The following is a 19,967-nucleotide window of genomic DNA, read 5'->3' as shown; positions in this document are numbered from 1 at the left end:
TCTTAAGTTGGGCGTCAGGTTTGTAGATGTTTTAGCCATTATTCATATCATACCTTTTGCATATTCTATATACTTTTTACTAAAAACATATTTCTTGGAAATTTTACCCAAATTATATTAATCACACTGCAGTATTAATCAGCTAACTTTTGAACGTCACTTGGAGCCCTTAAATGTTACCCCCCAACTTCCTAAAAGCAATAATTGTGATGGGCACAGGCCTGAGTGCAATGGCCCAGTTTGGTCTCGTTCCCCCGCTGGGCAGTGTGCCCCCAGAGAGCTGACCTAGCCTGTCTAAATGCATCCCCATGGAGACAGGGGGAAAGTCTTCATCAGAGTGTACAAACACTTGCCATCATCACTCTTCAAGGGTCAGAGGGTAAAAATTAGGAAAGTTCAGCCACTGCTTCATCGTCAACTCTAGGAAGAATGATTTTCAGGCAGGACGATCCTACCTGAACAGTGTGGGACTGTTGTGGCAGGTACACTTAACCCCTGGTGGCTGAATTGCTCATGAAGGAGTTCACCTGTTTCTCACTGAAACAAACTGAATCAAACCTCAAATTATAAAGATTTTTTTTAAAAGATTACAATCTATATATGTAAAATGTGAACAGTTTCTTTTATGAAAACTTTTGAACATGATAACAAATGTTTTCAGGATTTTGGGCCTAAGCTTGGATTATGATGCCAAAGAACTGGGAGTAAATTAGCTTTCTTATTAATAAGTACCCTGTGCACTGAAGCTGAGCAGCTTACCTTTTCTTGGTGTGTCCATTTGGTTTCTCATCTGGAGGCAGCTCAATGATGAGCTGACAGGACTGAGCGTGATCGAAGGTGTTTGGAGTCTTTGGTGAGCTCTGAGTGTCCAACATAAACACCTGTGACAAATGAACATACATGCTCAGAACTCCACCAGCCTCGACCTGCCTCCACCCAGGAGAAGCTGACTGTGGACAGCTTACTCTTTGACGTGGTTTCCTCACCTATAAAGGGGTGTGATGGTTTCCTACCTGCAGCGTTTGTTTAGAGACTTAAGCGAATCATTATGTGCATTACATGTGCAAAGCATTAGAAAGAGTAAATGTAATTAGTGCTGATAACAGAACTAATTACACAACTCCTGCTCCTTGATGGATCCACAGCACCTGAATAGTAGGTGCTGACGTTGAGTGTCACTGAAGGGTCCCTAAAGAAGTGGGGTGTATGTAAAGGTCGTCCTTGACTTTGACATTTATTTGGTATGATATTTTATCCAATTTAGGAAAAAGAACTTAATTAGGAATTTTGCCATTGGGACTATGATGTGGGTGTGATACTTTGCCAGATGATGGGAGAAGCAAGGTGTCAAGAAAGTGGTTCTGCTCCAGGACTCTGAACTGAGCGACTTCGTTTTATATGCTTCAAGACCTTTACTACTTTCCTTTGGAAACATTAGGGTATTTTAAAAGAACCTTTTTCCTTCAGAATCTTGTAAGAATTATCAGACTACTTAATACTGTGTTAACTTAAGAGTGCATATAGGAGGAGGGTTTGGGACAGAGGAAGAAATAGAGAATTATTTAGAAGAGAAAGTATGATGAAATGGTTTTCTGTGGTTCTTCTCCATTAAGGAGGTATTTCAGAAGGGGGTTCCATTGACATCTGAATCCTTCTTTATGGTGGGATGTGTTTGAAAAGACCACTATATGCACATAGGAAGATTCTTTATCTGGTAGGTGTAATGGCTTCCCATTTAGAGAAGCGTCCACTCTGCAGGCTCGTCCTCATGGTTCTCAGCTTTAGTTCCTGCCCAGACTTTTGGCTCTGGCTGTGTTCAAACACCACACTGCTAGATGTGGCACTTCTTTGCAGCCTTACCACATTGCTTCTGCCCCAACGCCTCCCAACTAGCCATGGATGTTTCAGGGTAGGTGTTCTCTGCATTGAGAACCAGTGGAGTTGCCATGTCATGGGAGGTTATGAACATTTCCAGCAGACAAAGAGAAGCTAGAGATGGTAGGCTCTTACCCGACCACCCGAGGACAGCTGGAGAAAGCCCTGCAGAAGCCAGACCTGGCCGGGTAACCTCTTGTCTGACAACATGAGAGGGAGTGAGTCCTTCAGTTTATAACTGGGGCATCTTGGACAGTGGGGTAAGGGCATGTTTTATTAAGAAGTTAAGCATACTTTATAGGGAGATGGGGCCTTTTGAATATGACTTCCAACTCTCTTCATTTTTCTAAAGTTAATTCAAATCTGACAGTGCATAATTTGCAAAAGTTGCTAAATATTTTACACATAGATCACACATATACAATAGACAGAAGATATTTTCTGCATATGAAGACATAGCCCAAATATGTTTCTTGCTTTTACATTAAAGAGTGTTTTGGGAAAAACTGAAAACTTTTCCCCTAAGATCAGGAACAAGACAAGCATGTCCACTACTATCACCACTGTTATTCAACATTGTGTTGGAAGTTCTAGCCAGAGCAATTAGACAAGAAAAAGAAATACAAGGCATCAAAATTGGAAAGGAAGAAGTAAAACTCTCATTGTTCACAGATGATATGATACTGTATGTTGAAAACCCTGAAAAATCCATAGCAAAACTACTAGAGCTAATAAATGAGTACAGCAAAGTGGCACGTTACAAAATCAACACTCAAAAATCTGTAGTGTTTCTATACACTAGTAATGAACAATCTGAGGGGGAAATCAAGAAAAAAGTTCCATTTACAATTGCAACCAAAAGAATAAAATATTTAGGAATAAATTTAACTAAAGATACAAAAGACCTATACAAAGAGAACTACAAGAAATTGTCAAAAGAAATCATAGAAAACCTAAATAAATGGAAGGGCATACCATGTTCATGGATTGGAAGACTAAATATAGTTAAAATGTCAATTCTACCTAAATTGATTTACAGATTCAATGCAATAGCAATTTAAATCCCAAAACCTTACTTTTCAGAAAAAGAAAAACCAATAACCAAATTTATCTAGAAGGGCAGGGTGCCCCAAATAGCTAAAAATATCCTGAGAAAGAAAAATGAAGTTGGAGGCCTCATGCTACCTGATTTTGAGGTGTATTATGAAGCTATAGTGGTCAAAACAGCATGGTACTGGCATAAAGACAGAAATACTGACCAATGGAATTGAATAGAGTGTTCAGATATAGACCCTCTCATCTATGGACAATTGATCTTTGATAAGGCAGTCAAGCCAACTCACCTGGGACAGAACAGTCTCTTCAATAAATGGTGCCTAGAGAACTGGATATTCACATGCAAAAGAATGGAAGAGGATCCATATCTCACACCCTATACAGAAATTAACTCAAAATGGATCAAAGACCTAAACATTAGATTTAAAACCATAGAACTTTTAGAAGAAAATTCAGGGAAATATCTTATAAATCTTATAATAGGAGGCAGTTTCCTAGCCCTTACACACAAAGTACAAGGATTGAAGAAAGAAAGAAAGAAATGGGAACTCCTCAAAAGTAAACACTTTTGTGCATCAAAGATCTTCATCAAGAAAGTAAAGAGACAGCCTACACAATGGGAGACAATATTTGGAAATGATATATCAGATAAAGGTCTGGTATCCAGCATATATAAAGAGACTGTTCAACTCAACAACAAAAAGACAGATAACCCAATTACAAAGTGGGCAAAAGACATGAATAGACACTTCTTAGAAGAGGAAATACAAATGGCCAAATGGCACATGAAAAGATGCTCAACTTCCCTGGCTATTAGGGAAATGCAAATCAAAACCACAATGAGATATTATCTCACACCCACTAGAATGGCCATTATCAATAAAACAGAAAACAACAAGTGCTGGAGAGGATATGGAGAAGGAGGCACACTTATCCATTGTTGGGAATGTTAAATGGTATAACCGCTGTGGAAGGCAGTGTGGCAGTTCCTTAGGAAGTGAAGTACAGATGTGCCATATGATCCAGCAATACCATTGCTAGATCTCTACTCAGAGAACATGAGGGCAGGAATACAAACGGACATTTGCACACCAAAGTTTATAGCAGCATTATTTACAATTGCCAAGAGATGGAAACAGCCAAAATGTCCATCAACAGAAGAGTGGCTAAGCAAGCTGTGGTACATACATACAATGGAATATTATGCAGCTGCAAGACAGAATAAAGTTATGAAGTATGTAACAACATGGATGGACCTTAAGGACATTATGCTGGGAGTAAGATTAGCCAGAAACAAAAGGACAAATACTGTATGGTCTCACTGATATGAACTGACATTACAAATGAGAATTTCAGTTGGTAACAGAGACTACCAGGAGATAGAAATAGGTTAGATATTAGGTAATTGAAACTGAAGGGATACAGATTGGGCAACAGGACTGATTGTAAAAATTCAGAAATAGATAGCACAATATTACCCAACTGTAATATGATAATGTTAGAACACTGAACGAAGCTGAATGTGAGAATGATAGAGGGAGGAGGCCTGGGGGCACAAATGAAATCAGAAGGAAAGATAGACAATAAAGACTGAGATGGTATAATCTAGGAATGCTTAGAGTGTATAGTGATAGTGACTAAATGTGCAAATTTAAAAATGTTTCTGCATGAGGAAGAACAAAGGAATGTCAATAATGCAGGGTGTTGAAAATAGATGGTAATATTTTAAAACTTTAATGTTATGTGTGAGACAAGCAAAAAATGTTTATTTGGTACAAAATTTATATTTTGGCTAGTGCGTTTCCTAATATAACTTATGTGGATAACTTAATCGAACACCATAGTACTTGAAACCTTGGGTAGGGCATAAGATTTTGTAGATTTGTCCAGAGTGATGCCCAGATAAATCCCACAGCAATTTGAACAGTGAATAGGGAAGTATTTGCAGAGTACCCTAGGGGGAATGGTGAGAAAGGGGGAAAATTCAATTTCCCCAAGTGGAGAATTCTTGATATTCTCACAGACAGTGGAGACAGCCAAAGCAATAGGCTGAGCCTCCAATCTTGGGGTTTGTTCATATGAAACTTAATCCCATAAAGGATAGGCTATGCCTACTTAAAATTAGGCCTAAGAGTCACCCCCAAGAGGACCTCTTCTGTTGCTCAGATGTGGCCTCTCTCGGCCGACAACAGCAAGCAAACTCACTGCCCTCCACCTCTGTAGGGGACATGACTCCCAGGGGTGTGGACCTTCCTGGCAACATGGGACAGAAATCCTAGAATGAGCTGGAATGCACCATCAAGGGATTGAGAAAATCTTGACCAAAAGGGGGAAGAGTGAAATGAGACAAAATAAAGTGTCAATGGCTGAGAGATTCCAAACAGAGTTGAGAGGTTATCCTGGAGGTTATTCTTACACATTAAATAGATATCAGCCTGTTTAGTTAAGGTGTAATGGAGAGGCTGGAGGGAACTGCCTGAAAATGTGGAGCTGTGCTCCAGTGGCCATGTTTCTTGAAGATAACTGTATGATGATATGGCTGTTGCAGTGTCACTGTGTGGTTGTGAGAGCCTTGTGTCTGAGGCTCCTTTTGTCTACCTTATTGACAGACAAGTAAAACATATGGATTAAAAATAAATAAATAATAGGGGGAACAAATGTTAAAATAAATTTAGTATACTGAAATGCTGGTGATAGGTGAAGGGGGCGGGTAAGGGGTATGGTATGTATGAATTTTTTCCTGTTTTCTTTTTACTGCTTTTTCTGAATTGATGCAAATGTTCCAAGAAATGATCATGATGATGAATATACAACTATGTGATGATAGTGTGAGTTATTGATTATATAACAAGAATGGAATGATCATATGATAAGAATGTTTGTGTTTGTATGTGGTTATGTATCATAAATTTAAAAAAAAAAGAGTATTTTACCAGTCAATAATTGTTGGGAATTTAGCCCATTTTCATTTCTTCACTATTACATATAGCATGGCCATGAGTCAGTGTGGCTTCGGGGTCAGTGTGCGGTTGCAGAGCTGATGAGAGCCCCACATGGGATCTCTTAGAGGCAGTGTGAAATGGCACCTAAGTATCTGGGGCATAACTGAAGCTGGTGCTAATGCTCTAAGGCCTTCTGTGGTTCATGTAATTCATTGATTCCACAGGTGCTTACTGAGCCCCTTCTATTTGCCTTGCTGTAGAAATAGGGGGGTAAATACAGGACCTCACAAGCAATTTCTGTGACTTTTTATGCAAGTGTCTCAGGAAGCAAAAGTCACTGGGGCATGGGTATTCCTGCCTGGGTGAATCAAGTTTAATTATCTGTTACTTTCAACTCAAATATATGATGCTCTTTGCTATATCTGGGGGATAAAAGGAAAAATCAAATAAGTTTGCCCTCTGTAGGCACATTTGGTCTAGAAGAAACAATAATATTTAAGCAAATGACTATAACATAAGTAGTATAAGCAGGTGAAGGGCAGAGGACAGCTGCAGAAAGGACTAGGTTTGATCTGGGCACTGGAGGATGCAACAAGCAAGAGGTGGCAGACAGGAGGTGCTTCTGCTGATTGGGCTAAAGTCATTTCTGGGAGACATGGGAGAGCAAGATTCGGCTGCAGGAGGTCTATGGGGAGGAAGGCAGTTTATGGTCAGGAGGGATCACAGCATGTGCTTCAGGCTTCTTGAGTCCCTGAGAGGCTCTGGTACTGGGGAAGAGTGCCCTTACCTGTTGGCTCCCACCCTTACCTGCTGGGCCCACCCTTACTTGTTGGGCCTGCTGTACCTGCTGAGCCCCACCCACCTTACCTGCTAGGCCTGCTTTACTAGCTGAGCCCCACCCTTACCTGCTGGGCCCCACTCTTACCTGCTGAGCCCTACCCTTACCTGCTGAGCCCCACCCTTACCTGCTGGGCCCCACCCTCACCTGCTGGGCCCCGCCCTTACCTGCTGAGCCCCACCCTTACCTGCTGGGCCCTGCTCTTACCTGCTGAGCCCTACCCTTACCTGCTGAGCCCCACCCTTACCTGTTGGGCCCCACCCTTACCTGCTGGGCCCCGCTCTTACCTGCTGAGCCCTACCCTTACCTGCTGAGCCCCACCCTTGCCTGCTGAGCCCCACCCTTGCCTGCTGGGCCCTGCCCTTACCTGCTGGGCCCCACTCTTACCTGCTGAACCCCGCCCTTACCTGCTGGGCCATGGCTCTGATGCGCCAGTACTCGGCCTCGGCGCTGGGGGATGAGGAGGGGGCCGCCACCCTCACCTGGCAGCCTTCCCCGCTGAGGCTCTCCGTCCCACTGCGGAAGCAGCCCAGCAGGTCCTGGGAAGAAACGCAGACGCTCACTGCAGGCGTCCTGGCTCATGGTACCAGCCGTGGCTTGGACCCAAGACGGCCGCTGCCCTGAGAACAAAGGTCCTGACCCCGCAGTGCCATCCTCGCCCTCAGCAGGACTCCCAGGGAGAATGCCTGCTTTGCGGAGGGCAGCATCCAGCGCCCGGCCTGACGACACCCTGGGAGCAGAGGGGCTTAGCCTGCTGTGCGCACTCAGCAGGGCGAGTTACCTTCACGGGCTTGAGTGTGGCTGAGAAGGCGTCCTGCAGCGCGCAGCAGGCCAGTCTCCACATCTCCTCGGTGAACACAGGCCCTGCTGTCACCAGGACATACCTGCCAGGGGAACAGAAAGGGCGAGGCTGAGTCCTCTGCTTTTGTGGTCCCCCAGGCCTGGGCTTCATGCATAGATTTAGCAAGGAGCTTCCTCACAAGTCTTCTAACTCTTTCCACTCTTGCTTTTGGTCCATTTGGAACTGCATTGTCAATATATTTCCGGAACCATTTTAATACAAAGATGTCAATGGACCCCATGACAAGTGAGTCAACAATTAAGTTTAGATGTGTGCTTAAAATAATAAATTGCACACCTTCTGTTCCAATTTTTCTACTTTAACTCCATTTTTCACTACTCACCTACAGCAAAATCCCTATGTTGTCCCTTATCATCACCCCTGTCTCCGTGCACCTATACCTGCTGTCCATGAACTTGCCAAAGCTTATCCATCTGAGGATCTGTCAGCATCACCTCCCCGTGAAGACCCTCCCGGCCACCCACTGCCCAGAACTCCTGGGCTTCCCGGGCATGACCAGCCACCCCTGCCCACGAGGTCGTTCCCGTGGCTCCCTCTCTACTGGATTTCTGAGTAGACTATCAGGGCAGGTGCCTCAGTATACCTCTCTCTGCGCACAGCACACATGCCTTACCAAATCAGTATTTGCTGAATGGACACTGAAATGAAGAGGAGGTTTTGGCACTTGGACATTTTGACTCACAGGAAGGCTAGTTGCTTCCACAAAAGATAATGTCATGCTCCTGGGTTTCATAATAAGGATTCCAGCCTTGTGGAGCGCCAGGGGGCCGTCTCCTCACCTGATACACGAGCAGCCCACTCTGGAGATGGCTTCCGTGGGCTTGGCCACACACGCCACCAGCAACTCAAAGAAGTCCTTCAGCAAGGTGTTGATCAGGCTTTCGTACCGGACATCTGTGGGAAAAGCACACGCGAGCTTCCACCCCTCTCCTCTAAGGGAAGAGATGGAAACAGTTGTTCACAGCAAAGTCTGCCTGATGGAAAAGATATGGAAATACTCGAGGAGGAGAAATAGAACAATGGGCAGATGGTTATACCAAAAAAATTCAGTAAAACAATTTTCTTGGATTTTTATCCAATTTTAGCTTATTTCATCCATTTTCAGGTATATCAAGATGAAATATTTGGCTTACTTTCATGTGATGATGAACAGACTTCAAAGTTAGGTATGTAATTCATCTACTTAAGCAGAATAGAATATGTAATGTTAGTTAGCCTGCATATTAGCTGATAAAAAATTTGAAATTTTTTTAAAGGGAAAAAATAAAGTGTTTATACTTCCTTACTGTTGATAGCTGAATTAAATGCTCCTGGAAAACAAAACTAGACTCTATTTAGTGCTACCATCTCTTGAAATTCCTCACTCTGGCTTCAGTCTGCATGCTGCCCCAGACTAAAGAAAGCAAGTCTTCCAAAGACTGCATTTTCTTTGCTCAACTCCAGAGATAGTTTTGCACTCATTTTCTCAAACTTCTTATGACATCACTGAATCATTTTCAGCAGAATCCTCCAGGTGTCATGATGTTCAAACCAATGAGCTGGAAAAGAACATCTACCCCTCAGGTATACTTACCACCTCCATCTGGAAACACCCACTGGCTTTCTTTCTCAATGAGTTTTCCTTTTGGCAGGGCAAACTGCCCTTTCTCATCTTTTTTTTTCTGTGACCCTCCTTTAGTTTCACGCACCCAGGGCACCTTTCTCCTTTTATTTCTGTGTGCCTTTTCCCTTGGTGTATTAGCTCTGGGGCTGGAAGCCATGGTTCTTCTGCTCCAAAGCCCCCAGATGTCCCCGTGGCAGGTCATGAGCAAGAATCTTTATTTTACAAGTGCCACTGCCTTGGTGCCTCAGTTGACCCATTTGTCCTGCCGTCAACTCCCTCTCCACCCACTCACTTCAAACCTTCTATGAATTTTCTTTCCAATTTTTCCCAAAGTGCCCCAGTGCTATGAATCTTCTCCTCATCCCCAACCGGTTAAGCAATCTTTTGCCCATAACTGAAGTCTTTCCTAAGACCCTATGTCCTCCATTTAACCTCCTTGGATGCAGGACAATAAGATGTACCTCCTGTCCTCCAGCCTAGAGGGTTATTTCTTATTGCTCTATCACACACTTGAACTTGCTTCCCCCCTCTCCCAATGCAGATACCCTAGGCTTGCTTGTTATGTATTTTATTTTGAATCACACTTGTATTTTGAATATTCTGTTTGACAGTTTTGCAGAGGACACACAGGTATCGAATTTCTTTGATGGTCTATCCCTAGAAGGCTGGCACTGGACATGCAATTCTATTTTAGTAATTCCCAGGACAAAGATCATACACCAGTGGGCACTTCATGAGGGGCTTTCCATCCATATGTGGCTTACTAAAGAAATCCTCACAAGGAAAGGCCCGGATACCAGACATACCTGAGTGTATAAAGCTCTGGACGTGCTCCACCACCAGCTCGCAGGACAGGCCGATGGCGTGTTTAAAATTAGCAGAGGCCACATCCCAGTAAGAATGGTCTTTATGACTGCGAAGGAGCCAAAGGGACATCACTGGGAGCAGAAGGCGGACCACCGCGTAGATGCCAAACCCTGGTCCTGGGACAGAGAAGCGGAGTCGGGACTGGCTCTCAGCCCCAGCCCAGGAGGAAAGGGAGCCAGCTCCAGGCCAGCGTTGGGCACTGCCAATCTCTTTCAAAGGCTCTCCCCATTCTCCAAGAAGGTGCAAGGAAAAACAATTCACCACCGATTGGAGAGTATGTGGTCTTTGGTGGCATTTCTTTTTCTTCTTTGTTTCCACCTGACTTTAGTTATGCAATTAATACATGCATGCATTTGTCTAAAAAAATAAAATAATTCCGAGAAAGCTACAGTATCACTCGACCAATTTATGAGTACACATACATATGTATGTGAGAAAACCATCTATAAGATGTAAAAGTGTATATCTTTGTGAAACAGAGAGAAATAGTTAAATGTGTTTTTTTAATGACTTTTATATAAACAAGGTAATATAAACACTGGTTTGCAGCCTGATTTTTCTCACCTAATATGTGTTAGCAATGACTCTGTGTCAGCAAATTCAGATATTCCTTATTTGTATTGCCACACATTATTTGCACTGCCACACATTAGAAGTACATTGCAGCAGTTTATTCATTTTCTTACTGATGGACATTTAAGATGCTTCTAGTGTTTTGCTTTGTAGAAAGTGCTATAATGAAAATGTTGGTTTTTGTGAAAATGCTGATAGATTTTTCTAATTCTGATTAGAATTAGAAAAGCAAAGCATGTTTTTTTATAATAAACATGGAAAATATATGAAAATACAAAGGGAAAAAACCACCCACAATTATTACCCAGAGATAATCCCACTTTGATGTATTTCCTTCAAGTACTTTTTGAATGTACATGTGTGTGTATATTTTATAAATGCATAAATTTCATATAGTTCAGATTGTACTCCACAGTACATACATTTCAATATAATGCCTTGTAAACAATTATTCGTGTCATTAAATATTATTTACAAATATTAATTTTAATGCCTGCAGAATACTTACATGGTTTTATCCCAGTTCACTTAACTGTTTCATATTTTGGAGATTGAAAAGGGTTTTGGTAATTGTCATGGTTAGGGACACGTGTCAACTAAGTTGTGGTACCTGCTTATCTGATTGGGCAAGTGCTGGCCTGTCCGTTGCAATGAGGACATTTCATAGGATTAGGTCATGATCAGGTCAGCTCCATCCACAGATGATTCCATTTGTAATCAGCCAAAGGGGAGTGTCTTCTGCAATTAGTGATGCTAAATGCAATCATGGGAAGCCTTTTAAGGAGGACTCAGAGGAGACAGGTCCCATTCCTGCTTTGGCTGGTGACCCCCTCCTGTGGAGTTCATCCAGGCCATCCATCGGAGTCGTCAGCTTCGCAGCCTGCCCTGTGGATTTTGGACTCTGCATTCCTGCGGTCACGTGAGACACTTTTATAAATTTTATATTTGCAAGTGTTCCCTGTTGATTCTGTTTCTCTAGAGAACCCTAACTAATACATCTTGGTACCAGGAGTGGAGTGCTGCTGCGGTTTGCAAATACCAGATATGTTGGAACGTTTTTTGGATGGCTAAGGGGAAGATTTTGGAGGAACTGTGAAGAGAATGATGGAGAAGTTCTGGAGTGTTTGAAGAGACTTGGTGTAAATGGAACTACTACCAATCTTGACAAAGGAGGGCATAAAAGGGAAAAATTGGAGTTTGCAGAGTAAGAACCATGGAAGCTCGGGTCTGAAGCCAAGAAACCTTGGCCAGGAGAGTGGACCCACCCATATACATGGAGAGGGTGAGTTTACCCTGAAGGGCGAGGATGAGTCTCTCCTCTCATTGCAGTGGAAGAGTTGTGCAGCCTCGGGCCTTGGAAAAGGTGTAGCATGCACCTTGGGGGACTGGGAGAGCCTGGCTACCACCACATGGAGGGGTTGAGCATGCGCCCCAGAAATGGCAGGGAGCCCAGGGGTGGCCCTGATGCCTGGAGAGAGTGGAGCTGAGAAAAGGGTGGTCTCCTCAATGTTCCCCAAGGTTGATTTGGAAAGAGGCCGGCCACTGCATAGGCCCTTGGAAGGGGTGGGACTGCCACTTTCTAAAGCCAAAGGATAAATGACTTTCAGACTTTGAGATCCCACAGGGCTTGCCCTGCAGGTTTTACATCTGTGTTTCTTCCAATTTCTCCCTATGGAAATGACAATCTATATCCTGTGAATATCCTCCTTTGCATCCTGGCACCAGACAACTTGTTTTGAGATTCACAGGTCCACAGCAAGAACAGAATTTTTTGCATCTGTTTAAGGTGATGCTTGAAGTTGCCAAGTTGACAAAGGGTGGACATGTGTTAGTTAGATTCAGTTGTCAACTTGGCCAGGTGAGCATACCTAGTCTTGTTGCTGTGGACATAAGCCAATGGTACGTGAATCTCATCTGTTGCCAATTACATCTGCAGTCAGCTAGGAGGCGTGTCTGCTGCAATGAGTGATGTTTGACTTAATTGGCTGGTGCTTAAATGAGAGATCGCAACGTAGCACAGCTAAGCAGCTCAGCATTCCTCATCTCAGCACTTGCAGCTCAGCCCAGGCCTTTGGCGATGCAGAAAGAAGTCACCCCGGGGAAAGTTGTTGGAACCCAGGGGCCTGGAGAGAAGATCAGCAGAGACCATCTTGTGCCTTCCATGTAAGAAAGAACCTCAGTGGAAAGTTAGCTGCCTTTCCTCTGAAGAACCAACCAAATAAATCCCCTTTTATTAAAAGCCAATCCGTCTCTGGCGTGTTGCATTCTGGCAGCTAGCAAACTAGAACAGTAATCAAGATGTTTCAGCCAACATCCTTATATATGCATTTTTGTCTGCATTACTGTCCATTTACTTAGATGACAGACTCCAGGAATAGAATTACTGGGTTAAATATTCTTCACATAGATTTAGTGGCAATGAATGTAAAAGGAGAAAATGGTATTGGTCAATAAAACTGACTTAGGGGCTTATAATTAATGCTATAAGAATACCTGCTTATTTTTAGATAGAAGGCTTTACTTTTTAACTTGCAGGAGAAGCTATGGTGGTTTTTCTGAAAAAAAATTCTGATTTAACCTTTGCTATGGATTTTAAAACAGTATGAATCATTGAGTCTGCCTGAGTTTATGAAGACTGCAGAACTCCTTTTCTTAGAACAGAATTACCTAGTGGTTTCATTTAGGGTTCTGATTCTGTTCGTAAAACTGAAGATTTCTGTAAAACTGTCTCTTTGATTTGAGGGAAACTGGAATAAAGATGTGTGCATGGTAAACCTGATGATTCAGAACAACAAATAAATTCCTACGGGTCATCCCTTTTCCTGCACCATGGTGATGGCTAAAGGTCTTTTTTCCAATGTAATCGCCCTTGACCTTTGTACAAATGAGATGCTGCTGCCCCACGCTGCCTGTGCTCCCATGTGGTTTCCTTAGGTTAGGAGTAAAACTGGGTGGTGGTGGGAAGGGGTGGGCCCTAATGACGTCCCTGGGGCTGAAAGCAGGTGATGAGAGATGTGGCCAAGGAAGAAGAGAAGGAAGCACTCATGGAGCAGAGGGAGGTCAGTGGGCCCATGGGGACACTGACGGTGGATGGACGTGGGGTTCCAACACACCCAACTTACCCACCACCCACAGTGAACTGGCAGGAAGACACAAAGACTTGTGTCCATCACAACACTCAACAAATATTTATTGAGCATCTAAAATGTGAAGCACGGCGCTACGTTCAGTTACTGCAGGGAAACAGGTGACACCCACAGAAAAACCTCCCCAAAGAAATGTGGTATGTTCACCAAAAGACAGGTGTAGAAAGAATTACCGGGAACTTTGGTGACATCCCTCAACAGCTCAAAGAGTAAGTCCAAGGTGGGTGGTTGGTGCTGGCGTGGACAGTTGGACACGGCCGCTGTGAGCTGCTCGAGCAGGATGATCCAGACCTCGATGAGACCTGGAAACCAGAACGGGAAGAATGAGGAATCTCACACGATGGAGTTAAGCGGGAAATGTGGAAGGTCCACATACTGTCCAGCATGGGGCAGTACTTGTGGTCTGTCCACAAAGGCAGATGATGATTTCCACGTGCCAACAAAGCCAGGTGGAAGACGCTCAGGTTTCTTTATTCCATTTCAAGAAGACAATGTGGGTGGTAAATTCTACGATGTTGAAATGATTGTCAGATTTCTTGGGAGCTGATGAGAGCAAAATAGTAAAATATGCTTTGCCTTCCTCTGCCTTCTTTTCTTCCTAGGGTCCCTTTTTTTTTTTTATTAATTAAAAAAAACTAACTAACACAACATTTTTTTTATGGGTCCATCATTCAAGTCCAATTTATTTTCTCACAATCTACAAATCATTTGCAATTTACTGGTCCATGTTTCTGTTTGAAACTCTGGTGCCCTCAATCCTGCACACGCCCCAAGTACTGAACCCTGTGCTCACAGGGGGTGAAATGTGCTTAGAGTTTCAGAAAGGGGTCCACCCAGAGAAGTAAACCCTCTCTTCTTTCTCCACTTCTGAGAGACCTATTTTTTTCCTGAATTTTTTTAACTTTTTTTTCATTGTATAGTATAATATATATACAAAGCAAAGAAATAAAGCAATAGTTTTGAACACACTCTTCAACAAGTGGTTACAGGACAGATTCCAGAGTTTGTCATGGGCTACCATACGATCCTCTCATATTTTTCCTTCTAGCTGCTCCAGAACATAGGAGGCTAGGGGGCTTAAGTATTTTTTTTATCATCACAATCGACTTTTTTTTCCTTCTTCTTTTGTGAAAAATAACATATATACAAAAAAGCTACAAATTTCAAAGCACAGCACCACAGTTAGCTGTAGAACATATTTCAGAGTTTGACATAGGTTACAATTTCACAATTTTAGGTTTTTACTTCTAGCTCCTCTAAGATAATGGAGACTAAAAGAGATATTAATTTAATGATTCAGCATTCATACTCATTTGTTAAACCCTATCATCTCTATATAATTCCACCATTACCTTTGATCTTTCCATCCCTCTCTTTAGGGGTGTTTGGGCTATGGCCATTCTAAATTCTTCATATTGGTAAGGTCTGCCACTAATATGGGTTAGGGTGATGGAACCTACTTGTAGGTTTCTGGAAAGTTACTCTAGTGCATGGAACCCTTGTAGAATCTTATATATTGCCCTAGGTGTTCTTTAGGATTGGCTGGAATGGTCCTGATTGGGGGTTGGCAGGTTATGGTAGGTAGCAAAGTCTACCTGAAGCTTGTTTAACAGTAACCTCCAGAGTAGCTTCTCGACTCTGTTTGAACTCTCTCTGCCACTGATATTTTATTAGTTACTCTCCTTTTCCCCCTTTTGGTCAGGATGGAATGAGAGACCTATTTTTAAAATAAGATGTTAACTTTGAGTGCTGCTCATAATTGGATGAGGGAAAAGGCCTGGGATTCCTCTTTTTTGGTCCAAACAATTCTATTTTTGTTATTTACTCATGTATTATGTGAACCAACATGTCTGCTCAATGCAGCTTTTTGAAATATGTGAGCCTACATCTCCAATAACTGATATAGAAAAGGGAATCAATGTTTCTAGCTTTATACCAAAGGACTTGGAGGTAAATGGAATAAAAAATAGTTCACCCTACATTTTTTGGGAGGGTGGGGCGCATGGTCCGGGAATCGAACCTGGATCTCCCACATGGAAGGTGAGCATTCTACCACTGAACCACGGGTGCACCCTTGTGAGTTAAATCAGCTGAAAATTATCAATGAGAAAACCAAAGCTGCTAGACTGAACCCTAATTAAAAGGAGATTACAGGGCACCTAACTAGAAAAAACATCTTTGAAATGTATTCTTTTAATGAGACTTCAGCTTCATAGTCACAAGTAGAGTCTCTCTTCCATAATTAATTTCCCCAGTCTCTAACCAAATAGTCCTCCAGTAGGAAGCTGTATGATGACTGCGTTTCCTGAAAGGTATTAAAGACAATTGCTTGCCAATTTAAGTACCAATGCACCTATGCAATCCTATTGCAGTTTACTGAATTTCAGCAAACTCAGAAACTACTTTTAGTGGAATCTGCAAACCACACTAGGTTTAAATGGAGGCAATCATCTAATTCTGGGCTTGGAGCCATCAACTATAAATTGATGGTTTTGGAGAGTCTATGGAAATGCAAAGTTGACTTGTTCTGATAGAATAATACGCAACAATAAGATAAATGCATGATCATTCTGACGATGGAAAAGTTACTTAACTCATGGTTGATGCTTCTGGGAGTATGAACACAGCAACAACTTGGTTTAGTCCAATGGATTAACTTACCTGTGTCATCATCAAAATCAGACAGGACCGACTCAATTCCGTCTTCACTGCTCGCTGACTGCTCCTGAAGCCTCCGTGGCAAGCTGGCCAGCCTTCCGCTGAGAAAGATGGGCTTCGAGGACATTTTGTAGATTTTGGCTAATAACTAAATTAAAAAAAAAGAAAAAACCAAACTGCAATAACATATTGGACAAAGCTGCACTCTGGGTTTTAGAACAACACAACTATGCAACATTAATAGAAGAGGGACAGGAAACCAGCAAAGCTCATGATCTATGGAAGCTTTGAAGTTTGGCATATCTGACGTGGATCTGCAGGTGCTCACAGGAGGTATTCAGCTCTGAAGCAGATGAAGTGACATTGAACGGGCAGCACAGGGGGAGAGGGAAAAGCTCTTATGGATAGTTCTTCTGTGTCTCAACTGAGGATTTTTCCAGACTTTATAAGCCAACTGATGGAACAAGAAACTCGTCAAGAATGCCTGCCCATGGGGAAGAGAGTTCCATGGCAATCATGGAGAAGAGAGTCTGTGGACAAATGGACACCGCCCTCTGATTTTCATTCCCTGACTCAGTCTCTAAAAAAACATTGTAGCAGACCTGACCTGTTTCTCATATCATCCCCCACCCCACCACCTTCCAAAGCCAGGCCTCTCTGACTAGGTTGCAAATTTTCCACTTCTCTTTTCTCCGATCTCTGAAATCCTCACCTACACACCTCATAAATAAGTGCTTATTTTTAACAGCTCCAGCTACATCAGCCTACAATGGCTTAAACCACCAAGGTATGCACAATTAGAAAGAAAGTTAACCTAAAGGAAAACTTTGCCTACTTATAATAGCAAAAGTCACACTCACTGAACTGTAACCCAAGTGTTTTGTTTTGCTGATGCAAGGTTTTGAAACTGCACCCTGTAAACCGGCTAAATTGCACACCACTCAACGACTGGCCTGGTCTGTCTCCCCGATCTTGTTTCCAACCCTGAAGTTGGATGTTCTTGCACGGAGTGCCCTGAAGTTGCGTCCCCTTGCACAGAGTCCCTTCTTGATTAATATAAGTCAGCAGAGAACACGTGAACTCTTTAACTCTTTTTCTGAACCAAGCCAGTTCTAACCCAGGTTAGCCCATTTGACACGCACAGTAGCCTAAGCACATCATCACTTTGTGCATACTCAGGAATTAGACTATCTCAGACCTTGTTATCTAAAACTGCCTTGCTCATTATCCTAAGCCTGCCTGCCTTTGTTTGAATGCTATAAAACACTGAAGTTTTCTCCAGTTCAGGAGACAGATTTGAGGAATCTGCCCCTTTCATGAGGCTAGCCTTTGCTAAAATCTTCTCAAAATCCCAGCCTCTTCTGGTTGACTCTGTGCCTGGGGTGAGGTCTCGCTTTTGAGCCGTGACAAAGTGAGCCAGTAGGGAGATGACGGCTGCTGCGGGGAGGGGGAGAAGTGTGGGGTCAGAGCACAGCTAAGGAGCCCCAGGCTCTTGGTTTCCAGGCTGCAGGCCCTGTCCCCAGGGGCTGCAGTGGCTGGGCAGGTCTCCCACCCATCCTCAGCCTCCTGGATCGGGGCTGTGCCTGCCACGCCCATAGTGCACAGATATCCGGGAAGCGGGGTGAGTGGGCTGGCCACGACGCTGCCCCCATGGGCCATGCGGGCGGGGATGCTTTCACTAATGGGGAATGGCACTTCCAACCTAAACGCTCTGGGAAGCAGCTCGCAGGCCACCCCGACAGGCTGAGTTGTATGTGTGTGTATGTGTGTGTGTGTGTGTGTGTGTGTGTGTGTGTGTATGTGTGTGAGGGGGGGTCAGCAGGGAGGGGGCAGGGCCTGCACCCTGGTCTCTCTAAGGACAGGGTGTTTCAGGTGAGTCCTCGGTGACAAGGAACACCACCCTAAGACCTGGGAAGAGGTGTCCTGGGCAGAGAGGACAGCAATGGCCCCAGGGTGAAACGAATACCGAGGAGCTGAAGGACAGAAAGCCAGTGAGGCTGGGACCCAGGGAGGAGGTGAGTGCAGGGGGAGGCTGGAGGAAGAAGGCAGCACCTGAGGCAGGACTGCGGAGGGAGACGAGAGAGACCTGGGGGTGGCGGGGCACAGGCACTGGGGGAGAGCTGGCCAGGGAAGGGGGCAGCGGGACGGGGGCACGCTGAGATGGTGGAGGAGACACGGGGGCAGCACTGCAGGGCCACGAGGAGAAGGAGCTTGAGGAGGGGGTGGCCTGTCGGCAGCATCTGACAAGGAGGGGAGACTGACAGGACTGGGCACAGAGGGCACTGGTTCACCAGCTCTCTCTTCTGCAGCGTGACAGAACACACCCCGTTCATCCCTGCAGGTTCCTTGCCACCATTCACCCCGGCCCCTCCACGGTTGGGTGCCATCTCAGAACACTCCCATGCCCTCGCTAACCCCCACCCTCACCCCACTGCCCCACGCAAATACAGGATTAAGGTGGTGCTCGCCTGGGGGTGAGGTGGGGGGCTTCGGGGGCTGCAGGATTGCAGGGTGCATTCAGCTCATTTTCAACAGTTATACCCCAAACCTCAGCCCCATGTCCTCAGCGACAGCAGAAAGTGTTTCTCTTGGACTCCAGCTACACGTGCCCCTGATGTCTTGCAGATACCCCCGGAGGCAGGTGTGGGGTCCCCTCACCTGAGAGCAGCGCCGGAGGTAGCCCAGGGCGGGTCGGCACAGGTCGGTGGCCGCAGCGCCGGGCCCGGGGATGCAGTCTCCAATCTCCTTGCAGTCCGCCTCCCCTGGGGCGGCATGAGGAGGGGACAAGCACAGTTAGCCTCTTACCTGCCCCGCGGGCCTCCTACTTATTCGGTCAGCGGTAGCTCTCCAGAGAGCTACTAAAATAGAGGGAAAAAATCAAAAGGCCCCCAGTTTCCACAAACGACATTGTGCATATCCCTCCAAGAGGTTCCCCTGCATGTACACAGGTCAGGGACAGCCAGGGCCACTCTGTGCCCGTCACTTCCTGGGTGACCATCGGTGCTGCCTCATGCTGCCCAGCACATCCGGACGCAGCCCGCCGGCACCCCAGCACAGCGCTCTGGGCGCTGAAGGGTGCTGCTAAATGAGGCAGAGGGACGATTCCACCCAACTGGGTGTGGGGCAGACACTGTTCAATTGGATTTAAATGATGCTTTTTTGCTTCCTTCTTTTTTTTTTTTTGCATATCTAGAGGTTGAACATGTCTGTAGAGGGGCCTCTAGGTTTTCTGGAGGTAAACTGTGGTTGAGATTTATAATTTTTCTTCTCTTATAATGAATGTGTTTCTATACTTCTAATAAAAACATTTTCACAGTACTGTAATTATTTTTTATTATCTCCAGTTGTAGCAACTAGCACCCTTCTCTGTGGGTAAACAGGCATAATTACTAGGTATGAGTTAAAATTCAGAAACAAAGAGGCATATTTTTCCTTAAAAAAAAAGAAATGCAAAACTATTTCTTATGCTTTAGATCAGTGGCTGGCAAACACTCTTTGATAAAGGCCAGAGACTAATACTTCAGGCTTTGCGGGACATACTTTGTAG

At 44.3% G+C, this 19,967-nt stretch overlaps 1 protein-coding gene across 1 annotated transcript in view; it reads right to left on the bottom strand.

Moving 5' to 3' along the window:
* The window catches only part of ARFGEF3 (ARFGEF family member 3), a 159,160-nt gene that overhangs the window by 15,551 nt on the left and 123,642 nt on the right, over positions 1–19,967 (bottom strand). The window contains exons 25-32 of the mRNA XM_077143279.1: positions 19,079–19,182; positions 16,424–16,568; positions 13,936–14,064; positions 9,983–10,159; positions 8,353–8,467; positions 7,493–7,595; positions 7,119–7,250; positions 760–881 (exon numbers count right to left, since the gene is read on the bottom strand). Coding sequence (XP_076999394.1) covers positions 760–881; positions 7,119–7,250; positions 7,493–7,595; positions 8,353–8,467; positions 9,983–10,159; positions 13,936–14,064; positions 16,424–16,568; positions 19,079–19,182 — 1,027 coding nt within the window. The remainder of the gene's footprint in view (positions 1–759; positions 882–7,118; positions 7,251–7,492; positions 7,596–8,352; positions 8,468–9,982; positions 10,160–13,935; positions 14,065–16,423; positions 16,569–19,078; positions 19,183–19,967) is intronic.

Source organism: Tamandua tetradactyla, chromosome 25, assembly GCF_023851605.1.
Source record: "Tamandua tetradactyla isolate mTamTet1 chromosome 25, mTamTet1.pri, whole genome shotgun sequence".
Taxonomy (NCBI): domain Eukaryota; kingdom Metazoa; phylum Chordata; class Mammalia; order Pilosa; family Myrmecophagidae; genus Tamandua; species Tamandua tetradactyla.
Note: the sequence above shows the minus strand (reverse complement) of the source record. Positions and strands in the feature narration are given on the sequence as shown.